Consider the following 20680-nt stretch of genomic DNA (forward strand, 5'->3'; position numbering starts at 1 on the left):
CAGCTATTGTGGCTGATTCTGATATTCAGCTACAGTCCATGGTTGACAAACTATCTGCTGCTTGCCAGAAGTTCGGCTTAAACATCAGTCAAAGCAAGACTAAGATACTTGTCCAAAACACAAACACTGCACCTCAAGTAAGCATTAATGGCCAACCACTAGAAATTGTTGATCACTTTTGTTACCTTGGCTCCATCATATCCAACAACACTCTACTGGATAAAGACATAAACAACAGGATAGCCAAGGCAATGGCCACCATGTCACGGTTGCAGAAAAGAGTCTGGGACAACATATTGCTGACTAGCAGTACTAAAGCCCTAGTCTACCGGACCTGTGTGTTGAGCACCTTGCTGTACGGAAGTGAAACATGGTCAACCTACTCATGGCAGGAAAAAAAGCTGAATGTCTTCCACCTCCGATGCCTAAGGCGGATCTTTAAAATAAGGTGGCAAGATAAGATAACAAATGAGGAAGTGCTACATAGAGCAGGATGCCAGGACATCCGCTCTGTTATCAGCAGCAGACGCCTTGGCTGGCTTGGCCACGTTCGTAGAATGCCAGTAGGTCGACTTCCACAGGACATCCTGTATGGCGATCTAATTGAAGGCAGGAGAGCCGCTGGTCGCCCACTTTTACGTTATACGGATGTATGCAAACGCGACATGAAGCTCTTCAAAATCGACACTGGCAACTGGGAAGAGGTGGCACTGGACAGATCCACATGGAGAGAGAGCATAAAGGAAGGGTCACAGATTGCAGATGTCATACACAACAGAAGCAGAAAGAAGGGTGAAAATGCAATGGCGCCTGGTGATTTTATATGCCCAACCTGTGATCGCAGCTGTGTATCAAGGATTGGCCTCTTTAGTCACACAAGAAGTTGCAAAGGGAAAAGATCGTCTCACGAGACGTAAAATGCCACAGATATATATATATATATATATATATATATATATATATATATATATATATATATATATATATATATATATATATTATATATATATATATTTATATATATATATATATATATATTTATATATATATTTATATATATATTTATATATATATATATATATATATATATATATATATATATATATATATATATATATATATATATATATATATATTTATATATATATATATTTATATATATATATATATATATATATATATATATATATATATATATATATATATATTTATATATATATATATATTTATATATATATATATATTTATATATATATATATATTTATATATATATTTATATATATATATTTATATATATATTTATATATATATATATGGCCTCCTTCAGTCGCGAAGCGACTATGAATCATCTCGGTGAGATGAATGCCTGGGCATTAGCTGTATCGGAACGATGTCGCCCACACATCACTTCCCCCCTCTCCACGCATCTGATGTATCCAAAGGAACGTCAGTGCCGATACAGTTTGGGATCAGCGGCGTCGCAGGTTCTGCCAGTGTGTAGCACTGGGTGCTGCAAACTGCCTTAGGGTCGCCGGCTCCTGATTTTTGCTCAAGGTTGACTCCCGAAGCCTTTCCCTTGATTGTGTATAGCTGCAAGGCAACAGAGGTTTGAATTCAGAGTTTTCCTTCTCCTAGGTGTGTAGCCAGCCATGGCTAACGAGCCCCTCCTGCCCAAAGCTTACTGGTTAAGCGCGCCAGTTACTCGCCTTTGCCCCTTCTCCTGTTAGTGAGAACATATATATTATGTCGATCAATCGCGGATAATAATTTGTTTCCGGTTTCCAGTCTAGATATAATATATTTAAGTCTATGTCTGCAGCTCTATATTTTTATTTGCCAGGTCTTCTTTTGATGCCCTTTTTTTAGCCAGATAAATGGTCGCATCTTTAAAAGAAAACATATTATACCATTTACGTCGTAGGGTTTAAAGACTTCTTTGTGAAACGTTAAAAATATTATTTTAGATAAAAATGCAAGAAAATCTGCGTACTTGCTGATGGCCTTTGGAGTTTGTTTGTTGTTTTGATTTTTTTTGGACGACTTTGAGAATTGGAAAAAAAAACAAGTGTGTTCACACTGTCATATGTCCAGATATTATTTTTATGGAAAAATCGTGAACTAGATTTTTGTTTGTTTTGCATTATTTAAGTTGAGTAAACGTAAACAACATAAAGGAAGTGCTGGAAAGTGCCTGTTTCTGATGCTTCTTCTTCTTCTGTGGCATTTTACGTCTCGAGAGACGATCTTTTCCCTTTGCAACTTCTTGTGTGACTAAAGAGGCCAATCCTTGATACACAGCTGCGATCGCAGGATGGGCATGTATAATCACCAGGCGCCATTGCATTTTCACCCTTCTTTCTGATTCTGTTGTGTATGACATCTGCAATCTGTGATCCTTCCTTTATGCTCTCTCTCCATGTGGATCTGTCCAGTGCCACCTCTTCCCAGTTGCCAGTGTCGATTTTGAAGAGCTTCATGTCGCGTTTGCATACATCCGAATAACGTAAAAGTGGGCGACCAGCGGCTCTCCTGCCTTCTATTAGATCGCTATACAGGATGTCCTGTGGAAGTCTGGCATTCTACGAACGTGGCCAAGCCAGCCAAGGCGTCTGTTTCTGATGCAATCATAAGCAAAAGTATGGCGGATAATGTATGTTTCGATCAGCTCAATAGATTCTGATGTAACCTCGAGGAAATCTTTCGTTATTGAGGTTATAAGTAGGGAAGTGAAAGTGGAGAAAGACGTGTATTTTTGTTATAGTTATAGTTAGGGTTTGTTCAAAGTATCATCACTTGTTTATCAACACATATCTACAGTGAAGTTGAAATCTGTGAATACAAGTTACATTCATTACAGCACCTCTATTCAAGTAACAACTTCATGGAGGAACCTGGTGGAGCCAAGGTGGGCGGAACCTGGACACAGTTAATGTATATCGCTAAGAAAAGAATTATTAACTTGTTGGCCACATGGGGAAAATTCTAGTTTGACTGTTATAAATTTTAAATTAAAAAAAAAAAGAAATACATTTATATTTGGCTAGAGAAAGTGGTCGAGATCTAAATCCAACACCGGTTTTAAAAGGAATAACATGTTCTTGAAAGGACCATCGTGTTCCGGAATTTCTGAATGTAAAGCATTATATTATATAAGATAAGATAAGATATTGATTCAAGATTTTGATAAATTAATATTCACGAAAATCTTGCGCATTGTCTTCTAAGTCTAGATTGAAAGGCCTATCATTGGAATATTATAAAGTCTAGTAGATCTATACATTATCTTAACCAGAAATCTTTTTCTCGGGAGAGGGGGAAAGTGTTTTTTTTTTTAATCTAGCATTCATTAGTTATTTTTAAAAAAATCAAACAATCGCTCTATAAGTTGTAGCCATAAAGGAGCTATTTTCTTTTTTTTAAAACCTATCTTTAATGTTTTTCTTATTTTAAAAAAAGAAATTTGTAAAAGTGTATTCCAGTTCTACAATAACACTATATACGCCTACAACGGTTTTGTGACATTATGTGTATGGCTGTTCAGAGCTACAAACCAAAGACCGTGTATTAGCAGTAAGCCCACCTCAATTTTCATGCTCGCCTTTGACGTCCTGTATTGATAGTTGTTGTTTTTTTTTTCTTGAATCGATAAACAAAAATATGTTTACGACAGTACTTTTTGTACTCCAATTTAAAAGAAAAATTTCCAACACATTTTTTTTTTTGCTGATAGAACACAGATGTTTGTCACAGAAAGATCTTGAAAAAACTGGCATGTCACGGAGTCTGATATCGATATTACTATTAACTATAATTTGAGCTTTTTTTTTTCTTCTTCTTTTTCTTAAATTTTTTTTCTTAGCTGGCAAATGCCAAAGATCTCATAGATCTAAATCTCATTGAAGGCAGTCGGTAAGGTAAAATTGCCAGGTTTTTTTTAGGCATAAAAAAAGCAGAAGACCAAAATTCACAGCAAGAACAAATAATAACAATAATGTGTATGAAATGCGAACTCTTAATATTTGCACAGACGCGAGGCGGCACTTTTAGACTGATAGTCTGATGATGGTATTTACTCTGACATTATGACGATGGCAATAGCCGTATTCCAATAAATATACTAATCAATAGCAATGTTAAATCTTACTCAGAGAAAACAGATACTCTAGATTTATTTTTATTTTTTTTTTTGTGAAAGATTACCGCGTTTTGAATCTGAGTGTAAAAAAAAAAACAATTTAAAACTTGTATCTCAATAACCGTGTTTAGAATGTTGGATTTACCTATAGGCTGTTCTCGTGTTAATAGGTCACCTGGTCGTGCGGGTTGCGCTCCGGACTGTCGTCCCAATGGTCAAGCCCTGCCCGCCCCCAACCCGTCCTGGAGAGGACGTAGTAAACTTCATTTCTGAAGGGGCATCTTTTTACACGTACAAGTCACAAAAGCTAAGAAAAAAAAAGATGGTGAAATTTAGACCGAAAGATTGGAAACGTTTATTTAGATTCTCTCTCTACCAAAAGGAAAATAATTGATATTTTTTAGATCTTGTATTGGCATGTCACATATTATTGAGATTGTTTCGTTTTCTAAGGTGGACAAGATTTGTAAGGCATCACCTGCAGACGTGTCGAGCAGACGACATCTCCATGGAATACAACGACGTAAGTAAATTTTAATGGCGTCAAGACTTTCTTGCACGGAGACTTGTTTTCCAAAGAATACTCTGACGTCATGTATGAAAGATGAAATCAATATGCAAGTGCAAAAGTTTTACGTGGAAATTTCAAGAGCAAATCGATTCCAGTTTTGTAAATTTGGTTAAAGATAAGCCAATCAGAAAGTTCCACTAGGTTTGACGAGACGTGAAGGGTGCTTTATAAGCTTAGCCCTACTTGTATGGTTGTTAATAGTATAATAGCCTTCTTGGTCGTTGGTTCGTAGCTCCAGATAGGTACAATAGCCAATCCGATGTAGGCGTATTGACTTCTTAATATAGAACTTTGAATAAACTTGAAGAGAGTTTTTTTTTTCCTGAATGTGAAATGTATAGATATACTTAGATTCAACTTGAGATATAGAACTAGTTGTAACAAAGTAAAAGGATATTTAACTCTTTCTCTCCGTAATTATTTACCACATTCTGGTGGAATCAACGCTGGTATCGTCAGCTAGGAGAGAAAGAGTTAAACAAAACAAACTCACTAGAGTCACTAGAAAACATGTCTTTACTCTTTTACGTCTCTGATTCTTCTCTCGTTCAGCAATCACCCACGTGACTATTTAACAAAGTATGACAGACCAGCTCATGGTTTCATCATTCTACACTACAAACAAGATAACACTCTCTTTCCTCGTTGCTACGATTGAAGAAACACACACATACTCTCCATAACAATGGTGTGTGTCACAGCAGTGGAGTAGTATCCATGGCACGAAAGGGTTCATTGCGCCCAACCCCGGACTGAATGCCATTACCTTCTAACGTAGGCTACTGAAAGATAGCAGTGCAATACTTTTAAGAAGATGTACATGTCTGCAGAGTCATGACACTATTGCTTGTTTAAGTTGATGCATCATTGTATGTCTTTGTGTAAATGTTGGCTACTGCTAAATACAAAATGACTCGATTTGTTGTTAATCATGCTCGGCCTTCAAGTTGCTTTTGGAGGGGGGCACCATCCTGAACTTGGGCCGATTGATACTTTGCTATGTCAATGCGTGTGGGGAGGGCAGAAAGGATTATTGCCATTGGCGTACCTAGGGAAGTAATTCCTGAGGGGGCCTTCTCTTTATTTCCAAAAAAATAGTGTACGTCAGTGTTTCTCAAACTTTTATCAGAAGCGTCCCTCTTGTGAGGTCCCTTCTAAGGGAAACAGACACGCCTCACAATTAGAAAAACACTGGTGTACATGTTTATATTTGCATTAGACCAGTCACCAGTGAGCTATACAAAACTGAAATATAATGCAAGAGAAGTTAACTTACAGAAGTTGTTGTTTTGTGTTTTTTTTTGTGTGTGCTTTTGCACTTGCAACGTTCTCAGTTACATGTACAAAGTTAGCCTCATTGTTTAGACCAGCTCCTTCTCAATGCAGCTAAGACAAACGCTCCTGTCTCACTGTAGCTCTCAAGTAGGTTAATTAAAATGCATTTTTGTTAGAAAAAATTATGCAGTGTTTAGGGGTCTAGGAGAAGTGAATTTAGTGGCCAGTCCGCCCCTGCTCCAGTCAATCAGTAGATCAGTATAACACGAGGCGTGTCTACTGTCTACCTGTAGTTCCTTCCATAAGTAGACCCGTGTAACAGTTAAACTTGCCTAATGGTAAAATCATTGCATTGTGTTTTAAAATCACTTACAATTATAATATGCACAGCGCTCTCCATTATTGTTGTTGTTTATTACAGACAGAATTTAAAATGCAGAGAGGATCCCTGAGGCCAAAACTTCAGAATCTGGAACCGGAAGCATACCCGGACGTAGCTAACCCCGACCTTCAACCCCGGGTCAGCGCTGATGTAATCACCGAACTGACAGACCACCGGATGGCCAACGGACAAGAGCTAACTAAATCGGACACTGAAAAATGGCCGCGAGAAATCGATGGCCGTTTACAAATGTCCCACATGGGACGCGACTCTGTGATAGATCCTTCAGGAAAGCTAGCAGACGTGGGGAGTACGTCTTCCCTTGTTCAAGCGAGGTTATCCTCTTGGAAAGGTATGAGTTATGCTCCCTGTTAATTCATTGCGGCGATTTCTTCTGATTACATGTATCTGAGCGTCAGATTTGCATTTATATATTTAGTTAAAGTGAGAGATTTTATTCATGATCACTTGGTTACATTTTAACTTAAGTATCTTTATAAGTAAAAAAAAAAACAACAACACTAAATAAAGAGCATATGCAGACTTGTGTAATAATGATTCGGCTTATGCCTCTCCTCTTTCTTTTTTGTCTCTTTCTCATTCTTTTTCTTCCTTTCTCTTATTCTCATTTTCTCTGTCTCACTGATTCTGACATCCGCTCATATTATCTTACAATCTCTATTAATACCTCTCTCTTTCTCTATCTTCCTTCCTCTCTGCCGTTCTTTCTATCTTAAACTATTTTTAATTCTGTCTCTAATTCTCTCCTATTCTCTCTTTTATGTCTCTGAATTTCTCTCATTGTCTCTTTTATCCTGATTCTCTTTAATTCTTGGAGTTTCTATCTCTGATATATCTTTCATTTTATTAGTCTCTCTTTCTGATTCTCTTTCATTCACCGAGTCTTTCTTTCTGATTCTCTTTCATTTACTGAGTCTCTCTTTCTCTATCTCTAATTCTTTCAGTCTCTAAACAATATCTATCTCAATCTCTGTCTTACTATCTCGTTCATTCTTTCTCTCTGATATTATCTCATTATCTATCTCATTCGGTCCTTCTCTCTCTCTCTCGCTCTCTCTCTCTCTGTCTCATTCTATCTCTCGTTCTCTCATTCTCTCTGTCACTCTATTGCTCTTATTTTATCCCTTTTCACTCTTTTATATTCTTTCTCATAATCTCAATCAATCTATCTCTGTCTTTCATTTTCTATCTTTTTTTTTTCTTGTTTAGAGACTGAGAGAATTAAAATAGGTTATTGACGTTTTTAGTAAATGATTTAAACTGATTAAATTAGATTTTGAATTTAACTCTTCTCTCCGTAATTATTTACCACATTCTGGTGGAATCAACGCCGGTATCGTCAGAGAAAGAGTTAAAGATATTTTTGTTTTTTTATTTCTTAAAATATAGCAAATTAATAAAACTAATATAATAACATACATTTTGCTAATATAGAGATCTAAATTTCACGATCCATAATGCAAACCAAAATTGCTCTATGAATTATAAAAGAGGCACATAAAGCCCAAAAAAAAGAGGCAAAGAAAAGAGGCCCAAGGCCCAAGGATTCCTATGATGATAAAGCTAAAACTGAATAGCGCAAATTCTGAGGTTTCCTTTTTTTAAACAAAAAAAAGAGGACATTGTTATCTTTAATATACTGTGATTACATTCTGTAATTACTGCTCCGCCATCTACAACATAATCTACTTGCACGCATCTTAATTTATTGTAATTTGTTAAGAAATGGAAGACCTGAAAACATACATTTTGGCTTAAAGATTGGCTCAATTAATGTTCTTTTTCTTCATTCCACTCACCGAATGAACTAGAGACTTAGCTATTGATAAATACTTAACACAGGCCCACTTGCCGAAACTTAAAGTGTATATAAGAAACCAATAGAACACAGCATCAATTACGTAGCCTACATAATCATGTAAAGAAAGGCTTTTTTATTCTTAGACGTTTACCTTCACACTAATAATATAAATGATTCAGTGGCGTGGCTAGGGTATTTGATGCCCTTTGCGGCAGTTCCTCATGATGCACCCCCCCCCCTCCAAAAAAAAAGTTTTAAAACAGCGAAAAGTTTCTAATTTCGAAGTAAAGTGCATTCATTATTTAAGCATTGCTATTTCGCAAAGAATTGATTTTACAAAAAAAAAAAAAAAGAGAATACAAGTGAATCTCACGTGCTTTCTCGCCGGCAAACTATCGATAATTTTTTCGAAATCAGTTTTTTCCACTAATTGTTCAATAGACGAAATTATTAAATTAGTGAGTCGTAAATTCGTCATCGTTGATTGTAAGTATCTCTTCATCAAAGTAAGTTTGGAAAAAATTTACTTGCATGTAGCCACGCTTACCAAAACAGTAAAAAGAAAAATGTGAATCAAGATGGGGATTGACTTTTTTTTTTTATAAAACTCCAAAGCTCAATAGATTCTTGTTTTGGAAGTTCGGAGACTTCTGGAGAAACTGCGACAATTACCTGAAGCACCCAGACAAAATTTGTTTTTGTCTATGCCGCTGGGAAAACCATTCACTCTTATATTCATTTTTTAAGTGAAATTAAATGTACGATGTAGACCGCTTTGTTCATGAACTAATAACCCCCTAAGAACAGGGAGATGACTATTTACCATATTTTTAACACAATTATGCAAACGGTTTTAGATTTTTTGTCATTGTATTGCTAAGTGAATTAAATTCTGTCATACTATCTACTATACTTCACTTTCACCTTTCCCTTAGACTGCTGGACCGTTGGGGCACCACACAAGATCTGTCAACCTTCTTTCTCCATTCTTCTCTGTCATTTGTCTTTGATAGAATTTCATTCTGATATTCTTTCTGAAAATATTGAAACCTGTATTCTTACATGTCTGGGTGGAGCACTCCGGGGGCCGATTTTGAGTTTGTGTTTCCCCACAAACTGTCTTTGTAACCTTGTTATTGTTAGTCTAGATCTATTACAAATTTAATGACACGACTGATCCAAACTAATTGATACAACTACACTTTATATAAGCCTTTTTTAAAAAGTATTTTCTTGTTGTGGAGTAAAGAAGTATGCGAAGTTCTCGATCAGTTTTAAAATACCACGTAAATCTAGTTGGCATGTTCATCGGCATAATTTCCTGAGTCTGGCATCTTGAATCTTGTCTATGGCGCCCCCTAGTGAGCGACAGGCTTTGCGAACGACGGATCGATTAGCTTATGTATTTTTAATGAAGGAAAACAAGGCCGTGTTAGAGGACGCTTCGTATGTTCTTTATAATTGTTCTGTTTTAGTATGTATGTCGAAGATTGACTGGACAGTAGGGGTTTGGGTTTTATGAGTCGTTTATTTGTTTTTTATACTCTTTCGACCATTTATGTATAATCTGTTAATGGGCCAATTATTTATCAAGTCTCACTTGTTTAGTCAATCTAACGTCTAAACGATTAATATGATATATCTATGTATCTGCTACCATTCAATTATCTTTCTTTCTCTTGACTGATACAGCTTCGTTTCTTTTGCACTCGGTGAAGTTCGTACCAGCACGTACAGTCTGTCACCATGCTATCCGGGCTATCTCCTCCCACATACTTTGTTCATTGCCCGTGGTTCTCATGTCTCGCTTACAGACATCTTTATATGTTAGTCTTGGGCGCCCCTTGGGTCTGGCTACATAAGCCTACCAAAAATCTATCACATATCTATCAGCTACATATTTTTTTTCTAGCTACATAAGCCTACCAACCTACCTCAATACCACCTTATCTAAGTGTCACAACGTGTGTTGTGGTGCCGGGGATTTCACTTGAATTAAAATTGTTGAATAAATGACGATCTAGGATTCACAATAAAAGATTCTTTGTTAAAACACAACTCTGGAACTTTATTTAAATATAAAACGTAAGTACAGCTTATGTACAAGTTACAGATCAACAAGCACAAATAACATTACAAAGGCTTTAAATCAGAGCTCTTAGAAAACACGACTGTCTACTAGGATATTCTTTCATCGACTGGCGTTCTTTCTACTCTCGTCAATTCTCTGGCGCTAAAATGTCTTTATTTATTTTCAAATCAACCAATAGATTTGCAACATCGTAATTACGTCTCGGGTAAAACCTGAGGCGCTGTCAAGGATCTAGATTTGTGGGGTAATTCCTGAGGCTCAGTCAAGGGTTTATATTTCTATTTACACATAAGCTTTTAAATGTGAAATATACAAATAAATCTATAATGGCATCTGTGACACTAAGAAACACCTACATCGACAGAAATACTTTCTATTTCCTCTTACCATATTTTTGGTTCCGCAAGGTTATTAACGCCGGAAGTGGTAATGGTTCGCGTCTCCAATAGCCTCTGACAACCAGTCCAACTCCTGGCCTTCACGTGTGGTTTAGATACTGAGCCCGGCGGAACCGTTATAACTGGCAGGAGCGGGGGCAAAGGCGAGCAACTGGGGCCTAAACCAGTAAGCTTCGGGCAGGAGGGGCTTGTTAGCGTTAGCCTTGGTTTGCTATCCATCTAGGAGAAGAAAAACTCTGAATCGAAACTTCCGCTGCCTTGCGGCTATACCCAAACACAGGAAAAGCTTCGGGAGACAACCCTGAGGAAAAATCAGGAGCTGGTGACCCTTATGCAGATTCTGGCACACCGTGCTACAGCCTAGCAGAGCCTGCGGTGCTACTGTATCGGATATTCCGTTTTTTAAATCACATCAACTGCGCGGACAGGGGAAACTGCTGTGTGGGAGACATCGTTCCGACCATAAACAATGCCCAGACTTCCATGTCTCTTGTTCGAGATAGACCATAATCGTCCTACGACTGAAGGAAGCCAATAAGACCATATATTTACACCGGTGATCGGAAACGTATTAGACCTAACAATTAAATGTTTAGTTTTTTTCTTCAAAAGTATTTACTATTCTTGACATTATCTTCCTTGTACATGTCTCCACCTACCTTCAACCTGTTTAGCGTCTTTTCTAAACTAATTGTTGCGCTTGGAGAATATTTACCTCTAAAGATAATATCGTCACCTTAGGAAGCAACTATTTTATGGACAAAGTCGTTCAATACTATTTATAAAAATGAATCTCTAGAATATATTGCATAATCTAGTTGAGTACAATTTATTTCAGCACGCCTGGAGGCCAGACTGGAAGTGGTCCGGCTAATCTACCCTTACATGGCGTCTTTCGCCCTGACTTTCTATGTGTCTGTGTCACTCTATCCGGGTATCATCTCAGAGGTGGTCAGCTGCCGGCTGGGCACCTGGATGCCGGTAGTGCTGATGGCGTGCTTCAACGTGACCGACACAATGGGCAAGGTAAGGGACACTGCTCTGGGACACTTTAGGCTGATAGAATGGGCAAGGTAAGGGACACTGCTCTGGGGCGCTTTAGGCTGATAGAATGGGCAAGGTAAGGGACACTGCTCAGGGGCGCTTTAGGCTGATAGAATGGGCAAGGTAAGGGACACTGCTCTGGGGCGCTTTAGGCTGATAGAATGGGCACGGTAAGCGACACTGACCTGAGGAGAGTTAGAGTGATAGAATGGGCACAGTGACACTGCCACGCGGAGCTCTGATATGATAGAATGGGAAAGGTAAGTGACACTGCCCTAAAGAGCTTTAGGCTGATAGAATGTGTAATGTCAAACTGCCCCGAGGAGAGTTAGACTAATAGTGCGGGCACGGTGAAACTGCCTTAAGCAGCTTTAGTCTGATAGAACAAGTGACACTGCCCTATGCAGCTTTACTCTGATAGAATGAGTGACACTGTCCTAAGCAGCTTTCAATCCATCCATCCCAGTGGCGCTACAGCCCATGGAGGGCTTTAGCCTGCTTCAAAACATCACTTCATTCAGATCTCTCCTGGGCCTTTCGTCTCCACGCCTAAGCAGCTTTAGTCTGATAGAATGAGTGACACTGCCCCGAGGAAGTTTAGGCTGATAGAATGGGTACTTTCTGATTCTCTCTCTGATTCACTCTTATTCTCTCTCTCTCATCCTCTCTCTCCTTCTCTCACTCTGATTCTCTCTCATTCTTATTTAGAAAGTGTTTTTTAAACAGTTCTTGAGGCCACTAATGAGACCAAAGACCATCGTTGGTCTGCGAACCCAATCCCATGTAAATAATCTTTATTTCTGACTTAATCTGAAGACATACGGTTACCTATTTTTCCTAAAGGTCCTTAAAGTTATTGGGCTATAGAACTAAATCAGAAAAGTATAAGGGCATTTTTTTTAAAGCTGCATTTAAGGAACTAACAAAGTAAACATTGTTTTCATCACACATAGTACTTTTATTTTCACTTGTAATATTTTAGAAGTTCCTTGCTTAAAAAAAATATATTACAACTTAACCCAAAACCTCATGCTGGAAAGCGAGTGAGAGAGATGGGCAGGGTTTTAAACCGCGAGCATTATGACGACAGTTTGGGAGCGCCTATGACATGACCACAGGGGCGTAACTAGGAATTTGCCATCATTTGGGGGCCCGGGGCTTGACCTCTTTTGGGGCCCTGCATTTTGCGTAATATTCAATACTCATTTGGGGGCCCCCTTCAAGTGGGGGCTCCGGGGGATTTTCAAATTCTCCCTCCTCCTCCCGTCACCCTAGCTACGCCACTGAATGACCAGTTACTCAAACACCCTAAACACATCGGCCTGCAATAGCTCTCAGGTCTTCAAAATAACCATATTTTGTGTATGTGTGTGTCTGTTTCAGATGCTGGCCGCTGTCATCCATAATTATTCAAAACTCCGCCTCCTGCTGTGCACGTTAACAAGAATCTGTCTTATTCCATTGGTTGTTTTGTGCATCAAGCCTCGATCTCGTCCGATTCTGAGTGGAGAGGCGTGGTCTATATTCATTACTATTTTGCTGGGTTTGTCGAACGGTTACTTTGGATGCCTGCCACTAGTTCTGGCCCCCAGTCAAGTTACTCCTCGTCTTCGAGAGTTGTGTGGTGAGTTATACATACATTTTCACGAATCAACCAATAAAATGTAAAGTAGCAATTATTCATAAAGCACTAAACCATAATCTTCAAATACAAAAACAGAACCTAATAAAATACTCAGGAAGACACAAAGATGGAGAGCAATTGTTCCTTCCAATAATTATATTGATTAGTTCGGATCAGTCATGTAATGAAATTTATAATAGAACTAGAATGTAGACTAGCAATAATAATGTGCGATTAGAAATATACTTCTTAATTGTTTTTGTTTAGCAAAATTGTATGCTTTTAGTTTTCTGAATGCGCTATTATCATATCACTTATCTGGACCAGTTGGGGATAAAAGGGGAGAGAGGGTTTTTTGTGTGATGTAACGGATGTATGTATAAGTTGTATTTGAGGTACATCTACAATACCTTGATAATCCTAAATGCTTGGGTATCTTGTATAGTATATTACAGATGCAAGCTCCATGACTAAAGACATACGCCGTTACGAGATAATATAACAACAACCAACAAGATCAATGCACAGTAACTAAGTTCAATCAAAGTGAAAGTAGAATAACAAACTTTAATACAGAATGGGCCACAGTCGAGTCAGTCACTAAAACGATATTAACCCTTCAAGAACCTAGCAGTTTAAGTCTACAATACTAATCTCTAACCCAATATCTATGTCGTCACTAGAAAATGTCGTGTTCAAAGTCAGTCTACTAAAGTGTGTCCCTAAACTAAACTGGCTAATAGTGAATGTTACCATGATTGCTTTTTAAATGCATAAAAAAAAGTTGTACTACTTACATTTGAACTCAGGGCTCAAGCCTCCTAAGGGAACTAATTCAACTTATACCACCACATCTGTCAAGTACGATTTCTTTCCTTTGTTCGATACCAACAAAAAATAATTATTTACTAATAGTTAACTAATTGCTTTTTTATTCTTGTTTTGTTAGGAACAAAGAAAACAAAAAAAAAGGTTTTTTACTTCATTGGAGTTAGGTTTATGATAACCCGAGCAGTGCTAAGCCTCACCATGACGCTCAGTTAGAGAAGACAATTAGATCCATTGAAAACAAAAAAAGAACACTCGTTGGGGTGTCTAAGGACCGAGTTTATTGCACTGGTGGGGATGGCAGAAAGCACCGACGAACAAGTCACCGATATAGTACAGAGAATGAAAATTGGGTAGTTTTCCCGGTGTACTCGGCTTTTGGCCTCGCTTCCAATCCAAGCGTCTTGGGATACGACCCGTCGGTAATAGAGATGTAATATTTTGCATTTGCTTGGATCTCTCCCAGACAGAAGTTCAGACATTCAGATTGAGACAATCTTCCACAGTATTACCGAGTTCCATCAGTCTTAGACTCACCTCTATACAAAATAATGAATTCCCCTTAATCGATTGTCTAATTGATTACTTTTTTTTACTGATTCATGTCTTGTCTATGTCAATGAATAATTGTACGAAGCTTCAGCTTGATCCGAGAATGGGTGTGGGAGATATAACGTGTACACAATTTTTTAATAGCACTAGGGAAGAAGGAGCATTTGTGCAAATTTGTCCTAGCATATGGAACAAGGAATGTGCCTTTATCTTTGTGTCTTTCTGAGTATTTTATTAGATTTTGGGAAATAAGGGAAATAACTTCTACATTATTGGTAGATATAGTTTTAAGGACGGAGTTCTTCCCTTTACATATTTTTTTTTTTAATATAAAAAGGATTTTTTTTATTTTGCTTGTTTGAATACAATATCCTCTATTTGCTTGTGATTTCTTCATGGGTTCAAAAAGTGAGTGATTGGAAATCCGTCATTATGTGGACGGGTATTTCGAAAACGACTCTAACGATTTTCCTAGAAATTTGACAATTTATGCAAATTATTTGGACCTAATTTGGTAAGACAGTGAAAACTCTGGTTTGACCGTAATACTATTTCACTTCCCACTTTAGTCTTACAATATTATTCACACTACGCATTTCCCCCCCCCCCCCCTGTATTTTATCTGTTAAAAACAAAGGTAAACTTGTTTGCTCCAAATTTGCACTTTATGGAAAATGTAAAATATTCTGTTAAAAGATTTTGGACTTAAACGCTTATTTTTTTTTCCTAATATTTTTTTTTTCTTTGCAGGCAATACAATGATGTTGTCTTTTACCTTAGCCATTGTTGCTGGAACATTCACGTCATACGGCCTTGACATTCTGGTAGGACCACATCCGGATTTGGAGCTTTGCCACCGGGACAATTCAACGTTTTTTCACCTAGTGGCCCATGGAACGAATTTTTCATCCGTGGCGACATAATCGTTTTATGTGGCTTTGTTGTTTTCGTTGGTCGTGAACATTTGATTGACACTGACCTCGGTTCTAGTCCCCAGCTGAATGCCTTGAATGGTTGACATTGCTTTGGGCAGACTTACTTTGCACTAGATATTCACCCACACACAATATTGATCGCATGTCCCGATTTCCTGGAATAGCTTACACAGATGTCTTGGCAGTGAATGCTTCATTATCGAATGAAGTACAAATACTTGCTTCCGGAACTAGAGTGGTCCTCACTTTGTTCAAATAGCAGTGCTTGTCACCTTCACCGTACGAACCATTACTTTTGAAAAGAAATAGCACGTTGACAACTTTGAAATTGCTTTGTGGTTTAATTAAATGTCTGATTTCTTGTAATTTATATCGGCTTGTTGTTATGAAGGCGTGGTAAGGACCGGATTTAGACTATTAAGGTCTTAAAGCAGACTTGAAAAAATCTGTATCCACTTCACCAATAATGACGTTTCTTTGAGAAAGCAAAAGGGGATAGTTTTTAAGCTAGCTACACAAATCCTTCGTGATCTAGGTTCACGTCTTCCCCAAAGGATATCTGGTCTCGAAGTCCATTTAGAAGATGTCAGTTCTGCTCCACACTTAAGATTGTCTGTCACTCCAACGTTCATACATTTAACTTTGTTTCTAAATATGTTAAGCACAGTCTGATAAATTAAGACTATATCAGGGTGGCTGCCTTGTCGTGTGGTATGCTCTCTGGACTGTCATCTTGATGGTCCCGGGTTCGAGTCCTGCCTCCCGCCAATCACTTTATCTTTACTTCTGAAAGAAAATCCGAAACATGTGGAACATATCTTTGTGGGTCAATAGAGAAATCTTTTTCCGCACAGGCATTCGCCGTCTAGGGGAAATGTCGACTGAACGTCTATTGACATTGGTGAGACATATCCTTAGACATGACGAAACAAGTTTACAAAATCAGACTTAACATGAAAGCCAAACGGAGGAACACAAAAACATGGCCGTCGACATCTATTTTGGGCGTCACACCGTTTTAGAAGTCAGGATTTTCGTGGGCACCAGTTGGGAAAAGGCTGTGAAAGTTGCCATAGATGATTTCTGTGTAGAGAGCTTGCAGCCCTATGTGTGGGGAATGCGTGCGAGATGCTTAATTCTATGTGTTTCTCAATATGTTACAAAAACATGAATGTTACGTTCGCCACTCAACTGGTCAGGTGTTTGGAAAGAGCCTTATGTTCACTCAAAGTCATGGAAATACATCAAACAGGCTGCATTTGGCTTGGCGCCAAGCGTTTTTTTTTACACTTCTGAGCTTCAGAAACTCTTTTTCCGGGCGTCTACGATGCATTATTTTTCTCATACTAGGAAGATTGCAAGTCAAATAGAATGAAATTAAATTAAAAAGGCTTAGGACATGTTGATACTAAACTGTGAGAGACATTCGAGGTAGCAATTTTTATTATTAAAAGTTGCATTTTGGAAAAGTGCATTTTTCCAACTTGGGTGTCACCCCCTGTTGGGTGTCACTCGGTGCGGCCGGCACCTCTTAGTGACGCCACTGAATATATATATAATATAATATAATATAATATAATATAATATAATATAATATAATATAATATAATATAATATAATATAATATATATGATGGGCGTGCTGGCTGAGCGGTAAATCGCTTGGTTCCCGAACCTAGGGGTCTCGGGTTTGTGTCTCGGTCTTTTTAATTTCGCAACTTTGAACACACGCACCTACTTACGTTGAGTACTTGACTTATAGTTGAGGGAAAATACAGGCGGTTGGTCGTTGTGCTGGCCACATGACACCCTAGTTAACCGTCGGACATAGATTTTACATCATCTGCCATAAAGTTTACAAGGTCTGAAAGGGGCTTGCGGGGGGGGGGGACTTCAATTGTTTTGTATTTCAATAAAAACGCACGATGTTGACCAAAGCATATAGACCTACTCTAAGGTTTAGAATAAGATTATCGTTTTTCATTTTTGTGTGTGCAGGACATATAAATCTGAGTTTTATCCTTTGGTTATTGTGATTTCAAATCTTTTTTAATTATTCTGTTCAAATATGTATGATTATACAAAAGTTAACATAATTTTTATCAATAAAAAAAGTAACCAATAAGTCAATTGATTACTGGTAATTAATTTATTTTGTTTGATACCAACAAGGAAAACTACTCCTTCAGAATTCGCAGATATGGCTTAATTTGTTGGATTTTGTTCCCTTCAATAATTGTGAACACAATTTCTCCCATACGCATTCTCCGATCAAGTTGATATTTAAAACAATTATTTATTGGACCTAACTAAACATGAATAAACAATAAATAAATAAACCAATTAATTATTGTCAATTAATTATTTTGTTTGATATCAAATAAGCGAAATAACATGTACATTAATGATATATATAGTTTTAAGGGCAGGGCATATAAATCTGACTTTTATCCCCTTACGATTGTGATTTCAAATCTTTTTCATTATTCTGTTCAAATATGTATGATTATACAAAATATTAGTTGACAAAAATTGTATATTTGCTTTTCATAAAAAAAAATTATTGATCAATAAATTGCAAATATTACAATACAAAATGTTTATTCTTCAGAAATATGCTTGACCCATATTCAATATAGGTGTTGCCATATAGTAAATTGATGAACGAATGGGGACCCACATCAATAGAAACAGAGAGAGAGAGAGAGAATGAAAGAGAGAGAGAGAGAGAGAGAATCGGAAAGAGAGAGAGAAAGATTCAAAGAGAGCATGAAAGAGAGACTGAGAAATGATGAGTAGATCAGTGGTGCCAACCTATTTCGGCCTGTTGGGTCCTAGTAATAGTTGCACGGGCCTCATCACTGTGAAACAAGCAAACATTAAATTAAAAACAAAAAAAAGTTTATTTAAGGAGAAGGTCGAATTTACGGCCATATTTCTCAATAATGTAAGATTTATTTCCCATTTTCTTTATTAATGAATTAATTATCACTATATAATTAACTAATTGGCTAATTTGCCTTTTATTGATTCATGTTTTGTTAGGAGCAATGAATAATTGTTCAAAAGTTTGTACTTGATCCGTGAAACTGAAGTGGAAAAGGGGGGGGGGGGGGGTGAATAACGTGTTCAAAATTTTGTATCCGACAGACAAACAGAATTAGTTGATACAAGACTTGGATATAAACAAAAATCAAAACTAAAGGATCAGAGCCTCCGTGGCCACAGTTTGCATTGTGAGCTGATGTTTCAAGGCGCCTCTAGGTTCAAATAGTAAAGTGCAAACAGGAAATCTTGAAAACTACATCATTAAGATTGTTTAAAAAAAAAGATTGAGAAGATTGAAAAGAAGATAATATGTTCAAAGCTTTTCGAAAGCCGAAAGTTTTTCAAGTCCTCCCATAGCCTCCATCTCCCTTTCTGGCCAACATTTTTTTTGTTCCCATTTAAGGAGCCGGAGGAGGCGCGATGGCTAAGCGGTAAAGCGCTTGACTTCCGAACCGGGGTCCGGGGTTCAAATCCTGATGAAGACTGGGATTTTCAATTTCGGGATCTTCGAGTGCCTCTAAGTCCACCCAGCTCTAATGCTTACCTAACATTAGTTGGGGAAAAGTAAAGGCGGTTGGTCGTTGTGCTGGCCACATGGCACCCTCGTTAACCGTAGGCCACAGAATCAGATGACCTTCACATCATCTGCCCTATAGACCACTAAGTCACAAGCTCTGAAAGGGGAGCTTTACTTTTCTTTTTAAAGAGCCTTAATTACGAACATTTTGAACTATTTAAGTGCACAGAATGCCTGCATGTTTTCCTAGAATATAATTTATCGCTGTTTTAGGCAATACATATGTAGCCTACATTAGCCATTATTTAACTTTTGAACAAAACACTATTTTATAGTTATTGATTTTAAAATGAGGACTATTGATTCAAGTAGATCATTGACTCAAGCAAATCAACTCCACGCTCCGATAGTCAAACTAATTTGACATATTTATATTTTTAATGTACCCCATTACAAGAAAGCTAAAAAAAAAAAAAAAGCAGGAATAAAGACGAGGTTCTAGATTATATAATTAACTTAGACTGGTGTTATAGAGTGTGTGATTGCGTTTTTATGGTGTCGGTGGAATGAGGTAAGCTATGCAGTATGAGTGATGCAAGATGAGCGGCATTGTCGTCAGCTGCCTTATGTAGGACAGACAACTTCAGATTGCCGGAGTGAAAAGACGTGTTTTTGTAGTGAGTTAGGTTTTGTTCAAAACATTATTTGTGTACTTTATTTAGTTGTTTGTTTATAAAATAATACAAGTTATATATAATCTCGTTCACAAAAAGTTTTTCAAGCTATTTCCAGTTTTACAAGTTGAAATATACTACGCCTGCAGCGGTTTAGCTGCCTACCATCAGCTTGGTGCTACATGTCAACGACCGTCAATAAAAACTGGCTTATTAACACTAATCATCATAATTATCATCTTCGCCACGGTCCTCCTTCTGCTCTTCTTTCTCCCCATCGTAAAAAGTTATTAATATTATCATCTTGAAACGAAAGGCTCCCATAAGAGTTCTTGAATGTAAAATTTAGTAAAAGAAAATAATAAGAATGTTTCTTAATTATGTAAACAATACTTTAAAAAAAAAAAGGTTATAATAAGAGCACTTGTATCAATTACTTTAGATCAGTCATGTTATTAAATTTGTAATAGATCTAGACTAACAATAAAAAAGTATTTATAAAATAAATTTAAAAAAAAGAGAGAACTAAACATGAAAACTTGTGGGATAAAGCCTTCTCATGCTTCTCAAGCCAACGCAGTAACCAATCAGCTAGCGAAGAGTCTATGAACATGGAAGATTGTATGGTTTTCTCTTTTTTTTTTTTTTTTTTCTATTTATGTTTGCGTTCACTATGACTGAGACGGCAGCCTAATATATAGGGGACTAATTTAACCAAAACAAAGTAATTTATTACCAATATTTAATTAACTAGCTGGTAAATTCTTTTTATTGATACTTGTG

At 37.3% G+C, this 20680-nt stretch overlaps 1 protein-coding gene across 1 annotated transcript in view; it reads left to right on the forward strand.

The window, feature by feature from the left end:
- LOC106051562 (equilibrative nucleoside transporter 4-like) overlaps nucleotides 1-18001 on the forward strand; it is a 26412-nt gene extending 8411 nt beyond the window's left edge. Inside the window, exons 5-9 of the mRNA XM_056004494.1 lie at nucleotides 4590-4659; nucleotides 6404-6716; nucleotides 11515-11702; nucleotides 13104-13344; nucleotides 15475-18001. Coding sequence (XP_055860469.1) covers nucleotides 4590-4659; nucleotides 6404-6716; nucleotides 11515-11702; nucleotides 13104-13344; nucleotides 15475-15647 — 985 coding nt within the window. The 3' untranslated portion in view covers nucleotides 15648-18001. The remainder of the gene's footprint in view (nucleotides 1-4589; nucleotides 4660-6403; nucleotides 6717-11514; nucleotides 11703-13103; nucleotides 13345-15474) is intronic.
- Nucleotides 18002-20680: the final 2679 nt, after the last annotated feature.

The sequence above is a fragment of the Biomphalaria glabrata genome, chromosome 11 (genome assembly GCF_947242115.1).
Source record: "Biomphalaria glabrata chromosome 11, xgBioGlab47.1, whole genome shotgun sequence".
Classification (NCBI taxonomy): domain Eukaryota; kingdom Metazoa; phylum Mollusca; class Gastropoda; family Planorbidae; genus Biomphalaria; species Biomphalaria glabrata.